General features: G+C 45.6%; 1 protein-coding gene across 9 annotated transcripts in view; it reads left to right on the forward strand.

The window, feature by feature from the left end:
* Nucleotides 1–21,508, forward strand: part of SASH1 (SAM and SH3 domain containing 1) — a 305,726-nt gene that overhangs the window by 261,099 nt on the left and 23,119 nt on the right. For 5 of the 9 annotated variants that reach the window (XM_084777496.1, XM_084777497.1, XM_084777495.1 and 2 more), the window contains 2 exons: nucleotides 10,958–11,090; nucleotides 16,312–17,144. In XM_084777496.1, coding sequence (XP_084633622.1) covers nucleotides 10,958–11,090; nucleotides 16,312–17,144 — 966 coding nt within the window. Of the gene's footprint in view, nucleotides 1–5,138; nucleotides 5,816–10,957; nucleotides 11,091–16,311; nucleotides 17,145–21,508 lie in introns of those variants that run through there. The other 4 variants (XM_084777501.1, XM_084777500.1, XM_084777502.1 and 1 more) reach the window with 3 other exon arrangements.

Here is a 21,508-nt window from a genome sequence, read left to right on the forward strand (position 1 = left end):
GATTCTGCTAGATTCCTTAGGGTGCCTCACATCACTGATAGGCATTGGGGGCACCCCACCCCCACCCCTCAGCCTGTCACAAGGGAAGTATGCTGCTGCTGCTGCTGCTGCTGCTGCTGCCATCCCTGGCTCTTCTGCTACCTTCACTTGTGACCTTGGGCTGCTTCACGATAACAGCCAGTCCCTTGACCTATGGACAGGATGACATCATGTAGAAAAGCCACCCAAGGCTTTACATACGCCAAGGAAGTCAGTCCTCTTATTGCCATCCTTTCCACCCCCAGGGGAGGAGGAGAAACCTTTCTGTTTCCAGGGACCTTGCAAGTTTAGAGTGGGTGGGCTTCTTGTGCTCACAGTTGCCCTAGACTTGGCGGTAGGCCCCTTGAGATGTTTTTTCCCCTTCTCTTTTGGGAAAAAGAAAGTAGCGACACTGTTTTGAGGGTGGTTAAAAGTAATTCTGTGTTCTTGAGTTTAGGAAATGGTATAGAGTAACATCTATTTATGTTCCTTTGGGCCCTCTATTAATTTTTAAGGTTTTTAAAATGAATTAAGTGCTGACAGTGTTTCTCCCCTAGGGGATAGTAATAGTACCTCAAATTCCCACGTACTTTCTCCAAATAAAAGTCTCCTATAATTATCATCTCTTCTTCCACCTCCTTCTCCTCCTCCTCTTTTTTCCTCTGTCCTCGAGTTTGGCGACAACTAGTTAATTTTGAAGCTGCCAGAGCGATTATTTCAGTGTTGCATGGTACCTTTGGGAGGAGAATGGAATCTCATCTTTTTTTCTTTTCTTCTTTCCATCTGCTGACAAAATTCTCCTAATTTCAGAGGGCAATGATGTCACCCTCTAACGAGCAAAATATTTCTTACTAAACAGATGGGTCTCCTTGCCTGACTTCTTTGTAATAGAATGGGGTGCGGGGCACAGTTTTGCCTCATGTTTTATGTAGTTATTATAAGCTTTAAATCAAAAAGGGTTGCTATAAACTCAGCGAGACCAATTTTTTAATTATTTTTTAAAGCACAAAGATGACCATGATAACAGTGACCCAGCAGTCCCTGCCGTGACTGGACATGGCTCGGTCTTCAAGCTTTGGGAAGATGTTGAGTTTATCCAGGCAGAGCCAGATTGTAGCCGTAAGCTAGGGAGGGATCCTGAGTGCGTCACTGCTTGGAACACTTGGACCACGGAGGGAGACCTGGCTCGGTGGGGAGATGGTGAAATGCAGCTCAGAGAAAGGGAAGGCAGAAGCTCCTGCTGATTGGTGTCACGTGCTGTTTATAAAAACTACACCAGCTGAACTCTGTTTTGTCCAACTAGATAGGCGAGCATCTGAGGCCAGGGTAGACAAGGAAGTATGTCTCTGGGACCATCCCATCACTAAGCTCTAGGTCATGGATGAACATGGATGTGCCCCCCAAAGCCCATAACGCGTGTTAACTGGTCACAGATGCATATCTTGGTTTTCCTATATGAAAATGCACTGCACCAAGTGCCGATCTCCTTTTATCCACCCTGGGGATGAGGCCATTAATGGTCCTGTTTCAGGGCTTCCTGTGTGCATTTTTTCTGAGTGCTTTCTCTCTTGCAACCTTTGTAAGCCATGCTGACACTTAATACTCTCCTGAATGCCTTCAGTGAGTGTGTGTGTTCGTTCATTCGTTCATTCGTTCATTCGTTCATTCATTCATTCATTCACTCACTCATTCATTCATTCCAGTCAAGAAATACGGATGTGGGCCAGGCGGTGGTGGAGCACATCTTTAATCCCAGCACTCCACTCGGGAGGCAGAGGCAGGTGGATCCCTGTGAGTTCGAGACCAGCCTGGTCTATAATGCAAGTCCAGGACAGCCAAGGCTACACAGAGAAACCCTGTCTCAAAAAGCCAAAAAAAAAAGAAAGAAAGAAAAAGAAAAAAAAAAAAGAAATACCAAAGTGTCATCAAGATAGATTTCATTTTTATTTATCCAAGTGGAAAACATATGTTTGGGGCTCTGGTCATGGCGAGGAATATAGCTAAGACAACACATTTCTTCAGAGCAAGTTGTAGTGTGTGTCAAAAGTCTTGCAGATGCGCACGTTTTTTCAAACCCTTCAATCTTAAAATCTAATAATAGGTTCAGAGAAAAAGGCTACGACGGCCACAGTAATGAATTTTGCCGCAGTGTGCATCTGAGTTGGTTTATGTTGGAGACATGCAAATGTCCAATGACAGGTGCATCATTTAAGTAAACGGGGAGGAATGCTGCTGAATCACTAATAGGTTGGTGTATTCTGTTGGTAGAATATTTGTTGACATGGGAAATTTTCCCATACGTGCTTCTTTTAAGACAGTTTAAGACGTAGACCTGGAGTGTGCCCAGCCTTCCCTAAACCAGTGCCTCTCCACCTTCCTAGTGCTGCCGCCCTTTAAGACACTTCCTCATGCTGTGGTGACAACCGCCCAGCCATAAAATCATTTCACTACATACCTTATAACTGTAATTTTGCTACTGTTATGAACTGTAATGTAAATATCCACTATGCTACCCTTGTGGGGGGTCACAACCCACAGGTTGAGAACCGCTGCTCTAATTAAGGTTTGTCTGGGTTGCTGTGTGACCCCCCCCACCCCCACCCCCAAGGCCAAGGCAGTGAAAGGCAAGGCCTCCTCCCCCTCCCCCACCCCCACGTCATGGGCGAACAGAGTCACTGTCAGAGGAGAGGCCAGCAAGGGCAGTGATGTGTGGGCACACGAGCGTAGGGGGGCATTTGAGTTGTGGAGAGGAGGGAGAGGGTGAGAAATGGCTGCCCAGGGACGCCCTTGCCACAGAGTATATGTACAGTGGCGTAGAGCGCCCTCAGACTGGGAGGAAGGGAAGGGAAATAACCGCACAGTTTCTATATCCCACGCAAGGCCTTTGCACCCTGTCTTGAGACCTAACAAAGAAAGAGTTCCTCTGTGTAGGATTCAGATGTTGTGATGTGAATTTGAGGCAGTTGGCACACCCGTTTCGCAGGTAGGTTGGAGTCTACTGCTGTGAGAGGCAGACTTACAGGAGCTGTTTTTCCCAGTCCATTGTTCACATGTTTGCTCTGAGGCTTGGCGAAGGCTGGGAGCTATATGGCTGAGGAGCCTGAACATCTCCGTCCCTTGTTGACTGTGTAAGTGTTCATAGAGGGCTTGCAGTAGGTAGACAGGCGCTCTGGTAATGGCTTGCAGTAAGCAGGCTCCACGCATCCAGGTCTGGAGACTAAACCAGGCCCCGTCCCTAGAGATTTTCACAGGGAGCCTGGCATTAGCTCTGTAAGTGACAGGTTTGTCCTCTGAGAGGTAGGGGCCAGAGGCCTATAAAGCATTGCCTAAAGGCCAGTTGTCTTGCTCTTCCTCTTAGGAGGTCCCCTGAGGAGCTGGCCAGGGGTGAGTTGGTGTGGAGGAGGGGAGAGTCAGAGGTGTTTCTTCTTCCCTCCATCCTTTTCACTGTATCTCCATCGACGCAAGCGGAACAAGTGTTCCATTGATCTGGGCCTCCTGCTCTGCCAGGTCCCAGGCTTCATACATGAGGAGTCTTCTTCCCATCCTAGATCCCCCGTGGGCATCTGAAAACACGAGGAGATAACACACGTGCCTAAGGCTTACCCTCTCTTCCCACTGATGGAAGGGCATCTGATCCCACTGGCTGATGAATTTCAAGAGTCCGAGCTCCTAAACATACCCATCCTTCTGCATCTTAGCATCCTTGTACCACCTAAGCCCTTGTGCCACGTTGCCTCTAGCTTTATGGTTTTCTGTGGCCTTACTGTGTCCATAGCTCCTAAAAGAGCCGTTCGTAAGAACAGCTTTGATTGCATGCCAGTCAGTAACAAATAGCAGGCACAGAGGTAACAAAAACTTCCGAACTCTAGGAATGCCATGTTTTAAACCAGCAGCATGGTGAGATAAATTCCATCACACCAAAGTTGCACAGAAAATCAACTTGTTCTGATTCTAGAGGCCGAAATCCTGTCCAGGTAGGGAGTAGGCTAGAGGCAGCCTCATGGGGCCCACTTCCTGCCTAGTCCTTTCTATTTGACAAAGGCGTCATGCCTGGATCTACTTGATGGCATGTGAGAGCGGCGTTCGCTAAGTGCCAGAGCTGGTAGCACTTCATCCAAAAAAGCAGATATCACTGTGTGTGCTATGTGTGGCCCTGAAATGCCAGGGGAGGGTGGTGAGGACACAAGGTGCAGGAGAATCAGCTTGTGATGTGGGGACAGTATAAGGAAGCTATGGTGAATCTGTGAGGGAGGGAAAAAAAAAAAAAGGAAGTTTCATAAAAAGTAGAAGAGATGTTTCTGGGCCAACAGACTTGGGGTAGAGGGACATGAGGTTGATGCACACTTCTAGCTAAAGGAAGAGGTCTCTGCTTGGGTTGGGAGGAGGGGCAGGTGAGGTACCCAACCAAGGGGAAGATGGACAACAGTCTGCCATGTACACTGGAGACTCTGGGCGAATCATGACCTTCCACTTGCGAGCTTTGGGTCTCAATTCTTTTTTTAAAAATTTTTCACTTAAATAAGCCCAGGACCTTCTCCCAAAAAAAATCCTCTGCTGTTTTAAACAGACAGTAGAGCTCATTGGTGAGCCTCGGGCTGCTGGGTACTTTATTTGTATTGGGTGATATCCTGTAAAGAGATGGGTAAAGAGGACCCACACGGTGGTGGAAGAAACAGCGAGGCACAAATAGTGCGAGCTGCACAGCGGGAATAAATGACTTAACTGAGTGGAGCCAGCCATGGAAAGAAAGAGAGGAATTGTATCGCGTGTCACGGAGGCTTCTTTATTTGGGTTTTCAGGTCTGTCTTGTTTAGACGATGTTCTGTTTAAGTAACAGAGTGTGCCTGGTGCCCCCCAGAGACCCCCCGAGAAGATTAAACGATCATCTTGTGACATAGTCCCCGGGTTCACTGTTCTAGAATGCACAGGGACTCAGCCACCCTGAAGTGACTGTTGAAACAATTTGGGAAGACAGTTTTAGAAGTCCCAGGAAAGGGGAAATAGCCTACATTTATTCTGATGGTTAAAACAAAAAACAAAAAACCAAACAAAACAAAAAAGAGTAGGCAAGGAGAGAGAGAGAGAGAGAGAGAGAGAGAGAGAGAGAGAGAGAGAGAGAGAGAGAGAGAGAGAGAGAGAGAGAATATTCAGGGAGAAACCCAAAATCACAAGCCTTAGGATAGTAATTTCAAAAATAGCCCCAGAAAGGTGTCTACTTTCAATTGAGACCACGCCCTTCGGCGAACGTTTGGAACCCCATCTGCAAAAGCGATCTGTTTTAGAGTTCAGTCACTCGGAAGGGTTAGTCCTCTGTCCTGGATTTGCTCAGATTCTCTCGTTCTTTCTTTCTTTCTCTGGAATTCCATAGACAGTAATTAAGGAACTGGAGGCCAGCAGGAGGTCAGGGGGCCTTCCTCAGTGAAAACAGGGATTGTTGGCTGTGCACAACACTCCCTTTTTTCCTTGTGGTGAATAGGAGATTTGCTTAGAGCTGATGACTTATGCCTTTCTTACAAGTTATACAGTTAGCAAGCGACTGGGGAATCAGGCAGCAGGCAGAGAGAGGCTAATTGAATCCAGTCAGTGTCCTGCTGCCCTTCTGCGGATGTTGGGCTGTGTCTAGGAGAGCCTGCCTGATCATGTAACTGCGGAGAACATGTTCGCAGGAGTGCCTGGTCCGACTCGGAGATTTCAGGGCTGACAGATCGAGAGTGAGATTTGCTCCGCGTGGGGAGGGGAAGGGTACCTACTGTGACTTTACAAAACTACCCCTTACGCCTGCTAAATGCCGAAGCCGGTAAGTTAATGAATACTTTTTTTGTGTGAAAGGAAAACTTTTCTGCTGCTTCAAGAAAAAGGCTTTCTGCTCACTTCTGCCTAGGATGCAACTTTTTGGGCTTCTTAAATTTCTCTAGCTTTGCCCATCTCCTTTGAGCTTCTTTCCTGCCTTCTACCCCGGCACACCGTCGCCCAGCGGGCTCACCTAGTCACCATACATAGCTTTTGGAGATTACTAAATATTATTTTGAGACTCTGAAAGAATGAGCGAGCATGGGCTGGAGCCACTCTGTGAGTTTTGCTGACTCTATGTGAAGGACGTAAATGCAGACAGCTTTCAGCATTGTTTTAAATAAATCTACAATTACTTGGCTTTCTTCTCATAACTTTCAGAATTAATGTAGTGACAGCTTGGCCGTAGGAAGTTGAAGTGTGTGTCTTCTTATGGACTAAGTTCAAACGCAACTGTTGTGTGATTGCTCAAGCAAGTATATTTGCAATCAAAAGATACTTCTCAGAAATGCTTATATGATGTGGCCTCACTGGGGGGTAGGGGGTGGGCAATAAAGTGACTAAGTCTGGCTGTTCTGATTGCGGACTGTGACAGTGTGTCTCCGATTTGGAGCCAGAGAGGCAGACTGTAAATGTGTGCCCAGCATGGTCTCGAGTGCCTCCCCCAGGGATGTGGTTGTCCCTTGACAGCATGGATTAACTTTCACTCCGGTGCGTTTGTTGCTACTGTGCTACTAAACTTCTGGAAACCGTTTATTCTGTACATCATAGATATAAGGACTGGTTCCTGTAAAGACCAGTGAAATATCGGTTTCAAGTCAGCAATGACAGACAGGCTTAGGCAAAGCACTGAGAGGATGCTTTTAGAAGTACGCCAGCACACAAATCCTCTTATTTACAGATGTGATTAACTTTCTTCCCTTTTTTCCGATCACATTGCGTGTAATTGTGTTATAAAAAGTTCTCCACGCTGGCTCCGTGGCTTTTCCCATTAGAGCATCACAGATGTGTCAAAGGGTGCACTTGTTCCAAGAGAAGCTGGGAAGAAAGGAGGCTCCACCCTCCTGTCCATGCCAAGTGGCCCTACAGACTCCTCGCTCAGTGCCTAGCAGCCCGAAGGGTGTGCTATCTCTTTAAAGCAGCTATAGTTTTGTGTCTTGGCTTGGTCAATTTGTTATGGTTTAAAACTGTGGAGCCAGCTGTCTGCAATCTGATGTAATGTTGCTATGGAAACCAGAAATGAAACACTTAAGCACTCACCACAGAATTACTACATATAGCATTAGCCAAAGTAATTAAAAGTTGAGCCATATGGGTTTTCTGGTGGAAAGATCCGCAGCGGAAAGCTTAGAAATGAAATATTTTTGTTTACGATACTGTAAAGGCATTTTGCACATCTTTTCGTGGGATCCTGCTTTTTTCCCTGCATGGTTTGGGAAGGGAGCAGTAGAGCTGATGGGCTTCTTGTTTATAAGATGATCGAGCTAAAGTTTACTTTAGTAAAACTTAATAAACTCTAACCTACGGGTGCAGGAGTACAAAGATGGGAAAATGCTTGAATATGTGTGAGCATATGCTTTTATGTTTGTTTTATGTTTGTGACTCTGTGTTGGTTATGAGCCTATTTCATAGAATCATTTATACACAAAGTAGAAAAATTTTCTATTTTACAAACTCTCTTTAGGTAAGAATTTTTTAAATACTTGTAATATTTATTTCCTGTTTCATCAAGACTCCGTCTCAAAAAATAATTTTATTTTAAAATTATATACACATATTTTTAATGATTTCTTAATTTAAAAGATCCCCAAACTCCCTTTTATGATAGTCAATTTCCTGAGTAAAAGGCATGATATATATTACACATATTATATATACATACATATATATATATATACATATATATATATATGTCATGCTATGCTGATTTCTGCATTTAGAAAGTAACTCATGGTTACTTGAAAGAGAAATATACAGTGAAGAATTTATTGCTCAGTTTAGAAGACATGCAGTCACTTGTGTCTTTATATTAAAACAGCTGGAGAGAATTTCTTGAAGGCGAATATGTCACAGGCCTCTTCCCTGTGACTCAAACGGAATCCAGAGATTGACCCTCCCCACCCATAAAATGTGTCTTGAGCACTCACTGTGGCACTCAGATAACTCCCAGGCTGACTACAGAGGAGTCTTGTGATTGAAAAGATACTGCGCACAGGCATACGTTTATCTCTGCAGTGGCTTGCTGCATCAGTCTGCCCAGGCTCCAGCCATGACACTGCAGAGCAAGTCCTTCGTTGCCATGGCTTGACAGTTGTCAATGGCAGGCACCTCCAGGACCTCCACTGACTTAGAAAACCAGAAGTGCCATCAGTTTAAAGTTCTTCAGAGCACGTGTTCCTCAAAGAGTAGGTAGAATGTGTGAAAGCAATTAAGGAGGTGCCTGGAACTTCTCACCAGAGTGAGTCCAGGCAGAGGAAAGGAAGGTTCTCTGAGGGGATGTTGGCTTCCAGTCTTGTGTTCTGCTGTGACTCTTTTTATTTCTTCCTGGGAAGCTCATGCAAATGGGCCCTTTCTACTTCTGTGCCTGCTTTGTATCTCTGTAGGAGATTTTTGTGCTACCGATTTCTATAGTCTATCCCTTTTTATGCTTTCGTACGCACCCCTTCCCCCAACACAAAAACTACCACCAACTGCTACCAACAAACCAGCTACGGAGCACATCTCAGAATCTAGCATCCCAGCTCTGAAGTACAAACAGTTGGTGCTTATTTCAACTTTGGCCTGACTCTGGAATTTATGATATCAAGGTTTGATACCTAGCATGTGTGTGTGTGTGTGTGTGTGTGTGTGTGTGTGTGTGTCTGTGTGTGTCTGTGTGTGTCTGTGTGTCTGTGTGTGTGTCTGTGTGTTTATTTGACTATACAGAGGCCCTGTGTAGTATAAGGTTAATTTGAACAATATTTCAAAACTCAGTTCAGTGCACTGTGACTTACTCAGGTGCCTGTGACCCAGAATGAGGGAAACCAAGTTCTCATGCCTCTGGTTGGCCACTCTGACCATTTCATTTCCTTACATGTCAGCAATTCAACAAAGTAAAAAATGAAATTTAAACCAGATGGCATCATTTTGTATTTGGAGCTAAACTTCCTTTAAAAATTTTTTTCTTTTAAATTTTAAATCTTGCATCTTTCAGCTAAGTTCACTCACACTATTGTTCAACATAACTACCTGTTTCACGGACTGAGATGGTGGGGGTGGGGGATGGTGTTCCCCATTTTCCTTCTAGTTTGCCAAGTAGACAGTAGGCAATTAAAAAAAAAAGATTTTATGTGCATTAGTGTTTTGTGTGTGTGTGTGTGTGTGTGTGTGTGTGTGTGTGTGTGTGTGTGTGCCAGATCCCCTAGAACTGAAGTTACAGGCAGTTGTGAATGCCACATAGGTGCTGGGAATCAAACCTGAGTCCTCTGGAAGAACAGTCAGTGCTGTTAACCACTGAGCCATCTCTCCAGCTTAACAGTAAGTGACTCCAGTTGTGGATCTGCAGGCAATATTTTCCTAGGAATTTTAGAGAAGTTGGACAAAGATACTGACTCACCTCACAGACAGGAAGAAGACTGAAGAATGCTTCTGTCTGATTTGCTCAGATATATATATATATATATATATATATATATATATATATATATATATATATATATATATACTGTCAATGAGCAAATCCTTTGTAGATAGGCAGGCAGGAGGAAAGTACAGTGGCTCTATGCTGCAATCTCCAAGGAAAGTGGATCAAGGTTATCCAGAAGAGAGTACCGTATCACACTGAGCAAAATATCTGTGCACTCCTAGCATGCATTGCTTCTAAGTAATCCAGAAGGTTTCAACCCCTCTTCTTCTGTGCTATTCTCTTATTTACCTATTTTATTGCCTATAAAATTGAGATTAGGGAGAGCTTTTCTTGGGGGAAAAAGTCCCCTCATTGGCCTCAAATTGGAGATGGCGTTTGTTTTTGTTTTGCTGGGGAGGGCTGTTGAGTTATCTCTCTCCCTGAGAATTGCAGTGAGGACCTGAGGGGATACTGCTGCCAGGATGTTCAGGATTAGCTGACTCCTTGGGGGGCGGTATTCTGAGGCTGAGGTGCTCCCCAAAAGTCCGGGCACCCGGCTGGCCTGGTGGTGCAGCACGCCACAGGCTGCTCTGGTGGGAAACTTCCTTTGCTCTTTCACATTGTGAACAGATAGAGCAGAGGAAGCTGCGTCCTGCCTCTTGGAATGGACTTGGAAATGAAGCCCTCTTTCCGTTCACAAGGAAAGGATTGTTTTTAGCCTGGGTCACTGCTATGAGGAGAGATTTTTTTTTTTCACCCTCTGTAATGTTTGATACTTGAGGGAAAACAGCTGGGCCAGAGCACACTTGAATTACTGCAAAATGGAATGGGATGAAGGGAATATGGACTGTACTGTACGGCTGTGAAGGTTAGCCCTTTCTCTGGTCTCTGTGAAGGAATGTGGGGCTGTCCTCCTTGCCTCCTGAGCCCTCAGAAGGAGCTGGGGGAGGTGGAAGGGGATGCCTGTGATGTGGCAAGCAGTTCCAACAAATAGGAAAGAAGGGGTTTTTTCCCCCCTTCCTTCATTACTTCCCCTTTTCTGCCTGCTGGTTTTGATTCTTTTTTTCCTTTTTTCTTTTTGTCTTCTTTTTGTGTGTGTGTGGGGGGGGGAGGGAGTGCTGGAAAAAGTCAACAGAATTTCAGTTTGGAGAAGTGGTTGATGACCATGTTCAACAGCCTGGAGACAGAGGAGAGCCTGGCCCAGACCACAACAGTGTAACAGGAATTATAGGGCCAGCTTAGGGAGAAAATCTTGCTGGACTCTGCTTGAAAGACTCAGGGATGGAATGGACACCCCCACAGTAGTCAAGGCCCAAGGTCTGCACTCTGCCCCTAGGATTGATTCTCAGCTGAATTAGACCATCTGAGGGTATGTGGGGCTTTGTGAAATCTGTTGGGTAGATTTGCTGATGTCCAATGTTGATGCCCCAAGTTTGGCAGCTGAGCTGCGGATGTTTGGCCTTGGCTAAGAGGCCAGCTATGCCAGCTGGGATGGCACAGCTCAGGAGCAATTAACTGATTAACTTTCTTTTGTTTCTTTACCAGTCAAGAGAACAATCTGATGATGAGACCGAGGAGTCGGTGAAGTTTAAGAGGTTGCACAAGCTGGTCAACTCTACCCGAAGAGTCAGAAAGAAACTAATTAGGGTGGAAGAAATGAAAAAGCCCAACACAGAAGGTAAAAAAAAAAAAAGAGGGGGGAGGGGAAGGAGGAAGAAAAGGGGCAAACCTCACCTTAGTTCTTTCAAACGAAATCACCTGGGGTCAGAACTTCAGTAGAGACAGAATACAATTCCAAGTAGGAAATTAGTTGAGATCCACTGAGGCTGTCTATGTGCCAGCAGGCGATGCACAGGGTGTTTGGAATGAAGGATCCTGGAGTCAAGTATTTTGAGCACTTAGTACTTCCAATGTGACAGCAGTGGGAAATGGCTAGGACCTAATGATGACATCGGAAGGTGTGGTACAGCTTTAATTAGGAGCCTGTGCTGCTATATCTAAGCCCTGTAGGTCCTCAGCATAAACGTGTCTCCTGAAGAGGACTGGAGTTGGTAATACAATGGCTGTCATGCAGAGCAGATACGTAGCGCATCGGTCTTGCAAAGCCGCCTGACAATCAAGGCACTTAATATCCCTTCAAAGCCTTGGGGCTGCTTTGTTCTTCCAGCAAACCATCCTATGTCTCTATTCAAAGGGGCTTTGAGGACCCACAGTTCTAAGGGGGTCTTTAAGAGCTGGCTGGGAAGATGAGGCAGTAATGTTGACAGAGACATCAACTGGGCATCATTAGGTTGAATGCTAACCTTTGAATTAAAACTATGATGGTGTAATTTGTGACTGTATTCCTTTTCATTGATGGTAATATGTGTAAACTATAAAAATCTGCCCCTCCCCAAAAAAGATCAAATCAAAGCTCGATATTCCTGAGTATACTGGCATATACCCCCAAGGCCTGTAATCCCCACAAACCTCGCCCTGGGTGGGCAGTACTGGGGCTACATTGTGATGATCTGCCTCAACCCTACCCAGCTGTAAGGTTTCTCTTGGTTATAAATTGATAGTAAATTGGAAAAAATACTGGACAGCTTCAATAAGAAAAGCATTACTTGTTAAAATATCATGTCTATGTTATAAAGAATTTCTAACATTTTAACATGTGGGTTTTAGAATTAGTTATAAAGGCCTTTTTGATCTCTGTAAATAAAACCAAGTTGCACACAGAAAACTAAATTCCCCCTTATTTTCAAAGATAAGGGTTCCTTATTATTATTGATGCTTTCTAATTGTTTGGTGTTGTCTATTGATTTAATTCTTTAGGACAAAATTGAAGATGATTATAGCTGTAAAGCAATGGGGGGGGGTGGAAAGGGAAAGGGGGGTTGGCAAGAGAAATAAGCTTGATGGATAACTTCATAAATGTGCGCCTACCTTTAACTTGGGGGTTGCATTTCAGTGTCCCTGGTATATTAATTCCGTTTACAATTGACTGTAATGTTGGTCTTTGTTTGGATGGTTTAATACCTGTTGGCCAAGGTTTCCGCTTTGCAGAGTATGCTGAGCTCCCTCACACGATGGAGTCTCTTACTGACACATGAACATGACGAGGAAGGTTGGGCTTTTGTAGAGAACCACACAGAACCACCAGCCTTCAACCCGGAGTGTGCATCGTAAAGCAGATCTCATGCACATGCCAAAGTCAAATCTCAGCTATGATAAACAGAATGTTGGGCCTTGTCCAACAGTTAGATGAGTGACACACCAGTGAGGCTTGTCCTGTGGCAGCCTTTATGCCAGGATGGTTTTTTTGGTACATATTGACATAGCCAAATTTGCAGAGTATATCAATTCAAACTGTTTCCTGGGGGGAGGGGCACGGGGAGGGATGGGGGGATGGTAGAGCACCAAATGAGGCAATTGAAGGTCAAAAGCAATCACCTTATATCACTTTTAATGGACGTCTAAGTGTGAATTCATCTGAGTGTGGACTGGGCCTCCACAGATGGGCTGCATGAACTTAAGCTGCAAGCTTTGCTCCAGTGTACCATGAGCTGGGAAGCTGGGAAGGGCTATTTGCTATCTCACTCATATCACCCAATGGAGCATGCGTGCTTGTATGAGTGGGTGCAGCTCAGAGTGTCTGCCTTCGGTGCGACCAGGCTCTCTGAGGTTCCTATTGGCAGAAGACTGGGAGTTGGGACAGACTATTTGGGCTGTGAGGCGTTTCTCTTCCCCAGTGCCCTTGGACTTAGAGAGATTTGATCAAGTCGCTGATTGCCTACACGCCTGTGCCAGTTGTGCAGCACATAATAATCCTTTATCGAGATGCATTCTGTGTACCAGACACTCTGCTGCACACTTGAGAATTGGCGCTCCCTTTTAATACACCATCTCTAGCATGCCCACCAGAAGCAGGCACTTCCTCATTTCACCATTGAAGAGACAGAGATTAAGAAGCCAGGGACCTTCCCCCAAGGTCACTCAGCCAGATGGAATTCCTCTGGGTATCCAGCCCCCCTCGAGGCATCCTACCACTCCTGAGAACTAATGACTTTAGAATTCTTCACCTGGCCTAACCCCCACTGCCTTGACTTTGTAGGTATATCCTGACATGGCAGCCTCAGATAGTATTAAACACTGGCCACGTTTGTGCCTGTTGTTGCCCATTTCGTGCATTATCCACACACAGTGCACCAGCCCCTCCCCGAAAGTGCACCAGCACTCTAAGCCAATACAGAATCATCAGCTTCTGTGTGGTGCCTTTTAGCATATGAAGAGGCTCCAACTGTCTCTTTATTAACTTAATGCTTAGCATTACTGTATTGGAGTATTGGGTAAAGATAGGTAAGTGCTGTGAGAGAGGAGAGAGGGAGGGAGGCAGAGACAGACAGAGGAGAGACAGAGAGAGGGAGAGAGAGAGAGAGAGAGAGAGAGAGAGAGAGAGAGAGAGAGAGAGAGGGAGAGAGAGAGAGAGAGCGCTGTATCTTTGCATTAAGTGGTCCCACATCTGTAGTTTTCCTTGGGTATTCCGATCTTAGCTGCATTGGCATAAATGTCCTTGTGAAGCAAGTGACAGGGAAGGACTTAAGGGCTAGTCACCTGACTCACCACTCCTGCAGGGTAAAGCTGTTCCTTTTTGTCAGAAGAGGCTAGAAAAAGAATGCTATATTCAGGGGGCCCAGGTCAGGGCTGGGCTTCTGAGCTGCTGCTCAGACATGGACAGTAAAGCTCACATTGCATGGGCCCTGCTCACAAAGGCTGACACAGCCTCTTTGGAGGCCTTTCCCTGTTCCCCTCAGAGCTCCTTACGAGGCACTGCTTTTCCAGGCTAAAGCTGCACATGTCAGGAACATGTGTGTCCCAGCTTGTGCCAGGCCCAGTTGTGGCAGAGGTGTTTAAACTGCTGGTGACTGTCCTAAAAACACTCCAGGAGATGTTTGAATTACTGGTAAGTGCAGCTACTTAAAGAAGTGAGCAAAACCCACCAGGCCTCTGTGGAGCCCTTCAGGACTGCAGGGTTGCTTAGAGTGGTCATGGATCTGTCCCACCTGGTGGCCTTGTTCATTCACTGCTGGGATGGCTCTGCCACCAGTCATAGCCCAGTTGCTTCTTCCCAGAAAGAGAGACCACTCTTTAGAAGTTGCTGTATTTACCTGGGGAAGCCATTGGTCTCCAGACATCTGGAGGCAGGGACGGGAAGCAGCCCTCAGACTTGTGTACTGTCTGTGGTCTGGTTAGATCCTGTCTGACCCCAGACCTTGCTTTAAACTCTCCTGAAAGATCCTCAAACAGTTCGTTAGTGAACCTGGGACCAGCATCATCTTTTTTTTTTTCTCCTTCTCCACCCTCCTTCCTCCCCTGCCATTCATTTCTGCACACGAACGTGGAGTTAGTCGTGAGTGGAGTTTTGTAGCAGAATCCTTCTATAACTAATACCCATCAATTCAAAAAGGGTAATCGTTTTTAGACTCTTGTGGAAATGGGTGCCGTTTTTATCACCTTCCCTTTCCCTTCCTCCCTGACACTTACCCACTCATCATCACTTTTGTCCCCAGCTAGTACGTACAGGGCTATCCTTAAGTTCCAGGGAACTTTGTATTTTTCCCTTCTCCCCCTTTCAGCTGGTGGAAAGCTGCAAGTCTCCAATGTTTCCTTATAATTATGGGATGCAGCCAGTTGGGATCACTACACCCACAGCTTGACCTACTTCCTCCCTCACATCTGTTCGCATAACACATGCAGAAAAGAACTTGGCTGTCCTGCCAGCACATCCAGGCCTTTCCATTGGGCTCCAGAGGCCTTGGCTCGCTACCTGGCCCCAGAGAGAGCTTCAGGCCTGGAAGGCTGAGCCCAAGTGGAACACTTAGTGAGTTGCTTGCGTGTCAAGGCCCTTAAATGCCCTTGCTATTTCCTCCGGGGCTGGGTGGATGGGACTCTCTGGCTGAGATCCCTCCGTTTCCCTGGCTTTTTGTATTTGGCCAGTCAACTGGAGACCATTTGTCAATCACGTTTGTAAGTATAGGCCTTTATGGCATTTTCCCCACCCAAACTCTCTTGGAGATTTAATCACTTAAATGGCATATGTACCAGTAAAAAAAATCATTGTCTGCCACATGGTATTCATCACACTCCAACTATAAAAGCCACTAGAGCTGATGTAAAGGAGGGCCTTTCAGGATGGGCAAGACGGGTCCTAGCTTCTGAGGGCTGCACTCACAAACCAGGGTGGCAATTATCTGGGAATGCTAACATATGTCATAATGACGGGCCTTGATTTTGCAAATGGCTTTTAAAAAAAATAACAAGTCAGGGGACATGTTGGTCTACAAACTTGTTTTGAAGGGAAATAAAAGATACCACAAGTTCCCCACCCCTAGTTTTGTAGTACTGGGCTCGGATGTAAAGCCTCACACATGTTAAAGCTGTACAAGTCCTCTCTGCCTTTGAGCTATATTACTACCCCTCTTTTGGTTTGGTTTTTGGCTTCAGATTCTCACGTAGCTCAGGCTGGCCTTGAACTCTGGACTCCTGATTCTCCCCCCTTCCACCTCCCAAGGGCTGGGCTTACAGCCATGAATAGTAACACCAGCAAGCTTTTATCTTGAGTCTCATTAAGTGGACCAGGGTTGACCTTGAACTTGCCTTCCTGTCGTCACAGTAGCTGGGGTTCCAGACCTGTGCCACCAGGCCCTGCACCTCACAAATGTTTAGGGCTAAGCTTCCTTGAAGCCATACAAGGTAGTGTGAGTGCTTTCTTTTGTTGCGTGTGCACCGGCATATGAGCCATGTTTAATGTAGAAGATTGCATTGTGGGTGGGGAGACCACTGCCCTTGACCATGAGTGCTCAGGTCTGTGGGGCACTCACCCACAGGGGCCCTTCTGTTGATTTCCTTCCTTGCAGGTGCAGAGGAGCATGTGTTTGAGAATTCTCCAGCCCTGGATGAAAGATCCGCGCTCTACTCCGGAGTGCACAAAAAGCCATTTTTCTATGACGGCTCTCCTGAGAAGCCTCCAGAAGATGATTCGGATTCCCTCACCCCATCTCCATCATCCAGCAGTCTGGATACCTGGGGAGCTGGCCGGAAGTTAGTGAAAACCTTCAGCAAAGGAGAGAGTCGGGGTCTGATTAAGCCCCCTAAGAAGATGGGGACATTCTTCTCATATCCAGAAGAAGAAAAGGCCCAGAAAGTATCCCGTTCCCTCACAGAGGGGGAAATGAAGAAAGGTCTTGGGTCTTTGAGTCACGGGGTAAGTACCGATGGAGTTTTCTTCTATGACAACCACCGGCGTAGGCACCACTTCCTGGTGTCCCTAGAGGAGGTTCAGAGTATCCGTAAGCAAATCCGCTTGAAGAAAACGGATACTAATTACTCCTGTTCCAGAACTTTTCTCTGCCAGCGTCCCTCCAGAAAAGGCATAAATGGCACCACCTGCGACCTGCTGCCCCGGCAGAAGCCCAAGGGGGGCGGCGGCTGTGGCTTCCCTGGCAGGAGGGGCCGAGGGCGCGCCTCGGTGAGCGAATTCAATATCACCTACGTGGTGGAGAGGAGTCTCTACAGCCACCTGAACCTGACCCAGCTCGTGCGTCCTGCCTCAGACAGGACGCTGAGCAAGGCCGAGAAGCAGGACCTGAGGCGGTGCTTGCTGGAGGAGGATGAGGAGGCAAAGAGGAAGTGGGCTGCCACGGTGGACCGCTGTACTAAAAGGGTTCTCTTGAGAATCCACCAGAAGTCCGTGAGTCGCCAGGATGGTCCTGAGGAAGGCCTTGTCATTTCTGTGATGTGCAGTCAAAGCATCATGGCCTCTTTTCTCGCAAAGCTGCCTTCTTTTCTTTGACTCGTCACTTTGGGGTCCATTCCACTGTCACCCTCCAACCTCTCGCCCTTCTTTCTATACTAGGGCCTTTTTCCTTATTTCCATCTGCCCTGTGGCCAACTGAAGCTGTTTGATTTTTTTTTTTTTTTTTAACTGAAGCTAAACCATGAAGGCGATCTTCCAGTGTGCCGGAGTGGGCTCTGGCTAGCTTCTAGGAGTGGCTGTCTTCATGCCCAGCCATCTCATCACTTGACCTCAAAGAAGCTGGTTTGAAGCAGAAGGGCATTAAAGCCCTGAAAAAAATATTTCTTCAGTTAATGAAAATAATAGGAATGAACGGATGGAAAGTCCACCATCACCATTATCAAGTACATTTTTTTTTTTTTTTGGTGAGTAGGGCCAGCCAGAAACTTCTAAGAGAGAGGGAGAGAAATTTCAATTAAAGCCCCTTTGTTTTAATTAAACCAATTCAATATTTTTTTTTACCTTTTTAAACAGAGGAATTAGCATTCAGCAATGTCCTCAGCTGCCACACAGATCCTTGTGCACAGCAAAGCAAAGTGCTTACTTATCATGACTTGTATAATAATTCTTTTTTCAGTTTTTGTATTGAAGGACCGGGGAAGGTTCAACTTTTCCTTTCAGAGAGTTGACTTAGTTCGAACTTGAAAGTATAGACACCCCCTCCTGCAGTTCCCACCTAACTTGGAGTTTACACAATGGCCCATGTAAAAGGGGACAGAGTGAGGGGGAGCTGGCACTGCTGTGCCCTGGCACCTTGCTTAATCCCCCCAGAGCTGCTGGCCCAGAGCCCCTTTGAAAGGTCTGAAAGAACCTCTGGAGAAGAATGGGCTTCCACGGCCGCTTTTCCCAGGGCCCCTTCACGTTCATGAATAGGATGTTCTTGTCCAGAACTGTATAACTGTAATTTAAATTCATGCAACCAAGTTCTGCTTTTGTGGAAACGAAGACGGGTTGGCCACTGCCATCCTTCAAATGACCTCCTCTCGTTCTCAGAGGATCTCTGGGTCTTTCCTCGCTTTGGGGCTTTGAAAATATTCCCATGTGTGTTGACTTCCGTCCTAGATTTTATTTTCTGTCTTTTCCCATTCTTGAAAGCCTTACAACACTTTTTATGCTATCGGTGTGTTGAGAAAACTTCACTTCTATCTCTTCCTGGATCTCAGCAACAGTGTTTTGACTTTTCTGGTTTTTGTTTTGTTTCGTTACTATCAGAGTTTTCTTTGTCACTCATTCATTCAGTCTGCGGTGTACTCTGACCTCCATATCTTTTGTAAAACACTGGTCTTGGTGTCAGAGTTGAGCCCAGTTCATCTGCCAGCTCGGCTCCAAACATCAGTGCTGTTCACTAACAATGGCATTGTGAGCCGGATACTTTTAACATGCTAAGAGCTGAAGACAGTACTGGGCACTTTTAATACCTGCTAAATAACGTGTTCAGGGTTAAGTTAGAAATCTGTGCATAGCTAATCTTGTAAGTACAATTGTGTAATTAGAAAAAAATACTTTTCTCATATAGTCAGAAAATATAAGCTAAAGTCAATGTTTTAACAGAAAGAGATAAGGCTTTTTTTTTTTTTGCTTTCTTAGTTGGTACTTACTGGGCATGAACCCACAGCCTCATGCATGCTAAGCAAGTGCTCTACCACTGGGCCACACCCTCTTACTTCTTTAGGTCTTTCACTTAAAAACGTTCCTTTCCATTGTCTTTGTCATACATACTTCCCTCACTCTACCCCAGAGTGCACAGTTTGCTTTAATCTTCAACCTTGAGCTTTTTGTCCTTCAGAGATGCCATACTTGCTTGACCGAACCTCGGGGAAATGATAACGCTTGGGATTCACTGGAAACAGTCACGTGTCTTGCTTTTAATTTTTTCCATTCAATTTTTTTTTGTTGTTGTTACTGTTTCAGAAAACAGACATGCATGACATTTTGGAATCTTGTTCCCCTTTAAATTCAGTCCCCTTCCAAACATGTTCGCAGCTGCATGCCCATCCCATTGACCCTCTCGCCTCCGTCGCAAGCCTCAGTCAGAAAGGTTCTTATAATTATCTGCATAGAGATGAATGAGCTAAAAAAAAAAACATTTTGCTTATGCTTCATTTTTGTAGATCACCAGAGTTCAAAGATTGTTTTCTTCTCCTTTTGTGGTTCTTTTTATGACCTGGTTTTCCCTCCTTGAAGGGGTGCTGCTTTGAGAACTGGTCATCTCAGAAGAAGTGAGAGCTTCCTCCCCTCAATGCCCATTGCCTGTTAGCCCACTGAGGAAAAAGAATCTGCTTCAGATATGGCAACCCAGAGAGATTTTAGCTGATGACTCTGAAAACCGGTCCATTCTTCAGGCCCTTCATTTTAGGTCATAAATGCAGACAGCAGGCACATGAAAATCTAAACGAGCTTCTAATTTATGACAGTCATCGCTTCCACATAAATTCCTTGTGAGCTATTTCATATGCATCAGAGAAAGCATGCTGGGCCCCAGTGTTGCCGGAGATGTTGTCATTTAAAACAGGGACGTGCGAAAACCATACAGTGATCAGACATCTGGGCGCCACCCTGTGTCTGTGAAGGCTTGAGTCATAGGAAAGGAACTAGCATAAAGTCCCTGCCTTTGCAAAACGGAGAAAATGCCGTTGGCACCATAAGCTCAGAGGGAAAGCTGATGTTAAAAATCTGCCTCGAGTGGTGGCCATAATATCTTTTCCCAGTTAGGTGAGCTGGCGATTGGCTTTCGGTAGGGAAGTCTTCTCTTTCTATAGACTGGACACAAAGCTAGTTGACAGTAAGGAATGCAACAGTACCTGCTGATATTTAGTCTAAAGCTAAGCTAACCTCCACTGGAAAGGGAGAAAGTGGAGTGCATATTGAAAACAGCAATGTTCCTGAGGGGTGGACGGCTCCAAATGCCCTACTTCTCTGCTCCTGTCATGTGCCACAACTGCCACCTTCCAGTGTGGCCGGTTCCTGAATGCTTTGGTTTTACTATTGAACTCCCAGGTTAATAAAACCCAACGTAGAGTTCCAGCCCCTCGTTGGCATGTTTATGGTCTTAACTAAGCCTAACCTGCAACGTAATACTGTCAAAATGAGCTTTCACCCTCGCTCGCAGCAGAACCAAGTGAGACATCAGCGAATCAGTGAACACCCAGAGTGTCTGCTAAGGTCAGATAGCTGATATAAATAGCATCTCAATGCAGACCCACTAAGGTCAGGGAGTTTTAATACTTGAGCTATGGTTGCGTGGCAAGCAAGTAGCAGAATCAGAAGCCGACTCTACGTGCAGTGTTAAAAGCTTACTCCTTTTCCTCCCAGGCTGTGGCTGCCTTCTCGATGCAGTATATTCATATATGCCTGAAGTGTATCTGGTTCAAAGGAGCAGGGTTTATAATGTGCATCTGCTTTTCTGTTCATTTCCTCTATTCTGTGGCTACCACATGGTCCCTAAGCAGCAGGGAACGCAAAGCATTAGAGCCCAAATCTGCCATTCAAGGTTTCTTACCAACTGCCTTTTAAAAAAAGTTATAATTTATGTATTTCCCCCCTCTATATCAGTATTACTTACAACAAAAGTTAACGTGCTTTGGTGAGAGGAGACAGCCATGATCATCAAGTGCTTTTTTTCCCCCTAGAAAAACAAGATAAATTAAATACAAGTTCCAGAAACAGAAAGTCATGGAAATATTAGTAGTTTCACAAAACTTGAAGCCAACTTAAAAGTGAAATTAACTTTTCATCCATATTTATAACAGCATTTTTTTTCCTACTGAACGTGGGGTGTGTGGTCAGTGACATGCGTTCCACACACACCTCCCCACCCCCCACCCCCTATCCCACGCTCTGCCCCACAAATGTGATGTCATCCACTGTGAGAAAAGGGATTATAATTAAGTTGAGCAGTTATATGGGAAAGTTATCAGCATTTTTGGCCAGGAATGGGGGGGAGGGGCAGTTAGTGAGCAACCCTGCTGGCCTGACTGAATGATTGTAAACAACCTCTTTTTTTAAAAAAAAATATATTATTTATTTATTATGTATACAATAGTCTGCCTGCATGTACACCTGCATACCAGAAGAAGGTATTAGGTTATATTATAGATGGTTGTGAGCCACCGTGTGGTTGCTGGGAGTTGAACTCAGGACCTCTGGAAGAGCAGTTAGTGCTCCTAACCTCTGAGCCATCTCTCCAGTCCCTGTAAACAACCTCTTAACCTCTCTTTGGAGGTTTAGCTAAAGAGGACAAAAGCCATTCAGAAAGACCT

This window comes from Acomys minous (genome assembly GCF_964271855.1).
Source record: "Acomys minous genome assembly, chromosome: 3".
Classification (NCBI taxonomy): Eukaryota; Metazoa; Chordata; class Mammalia; order Rodentia; family Muridae; genus Acomys; species Acomys minous.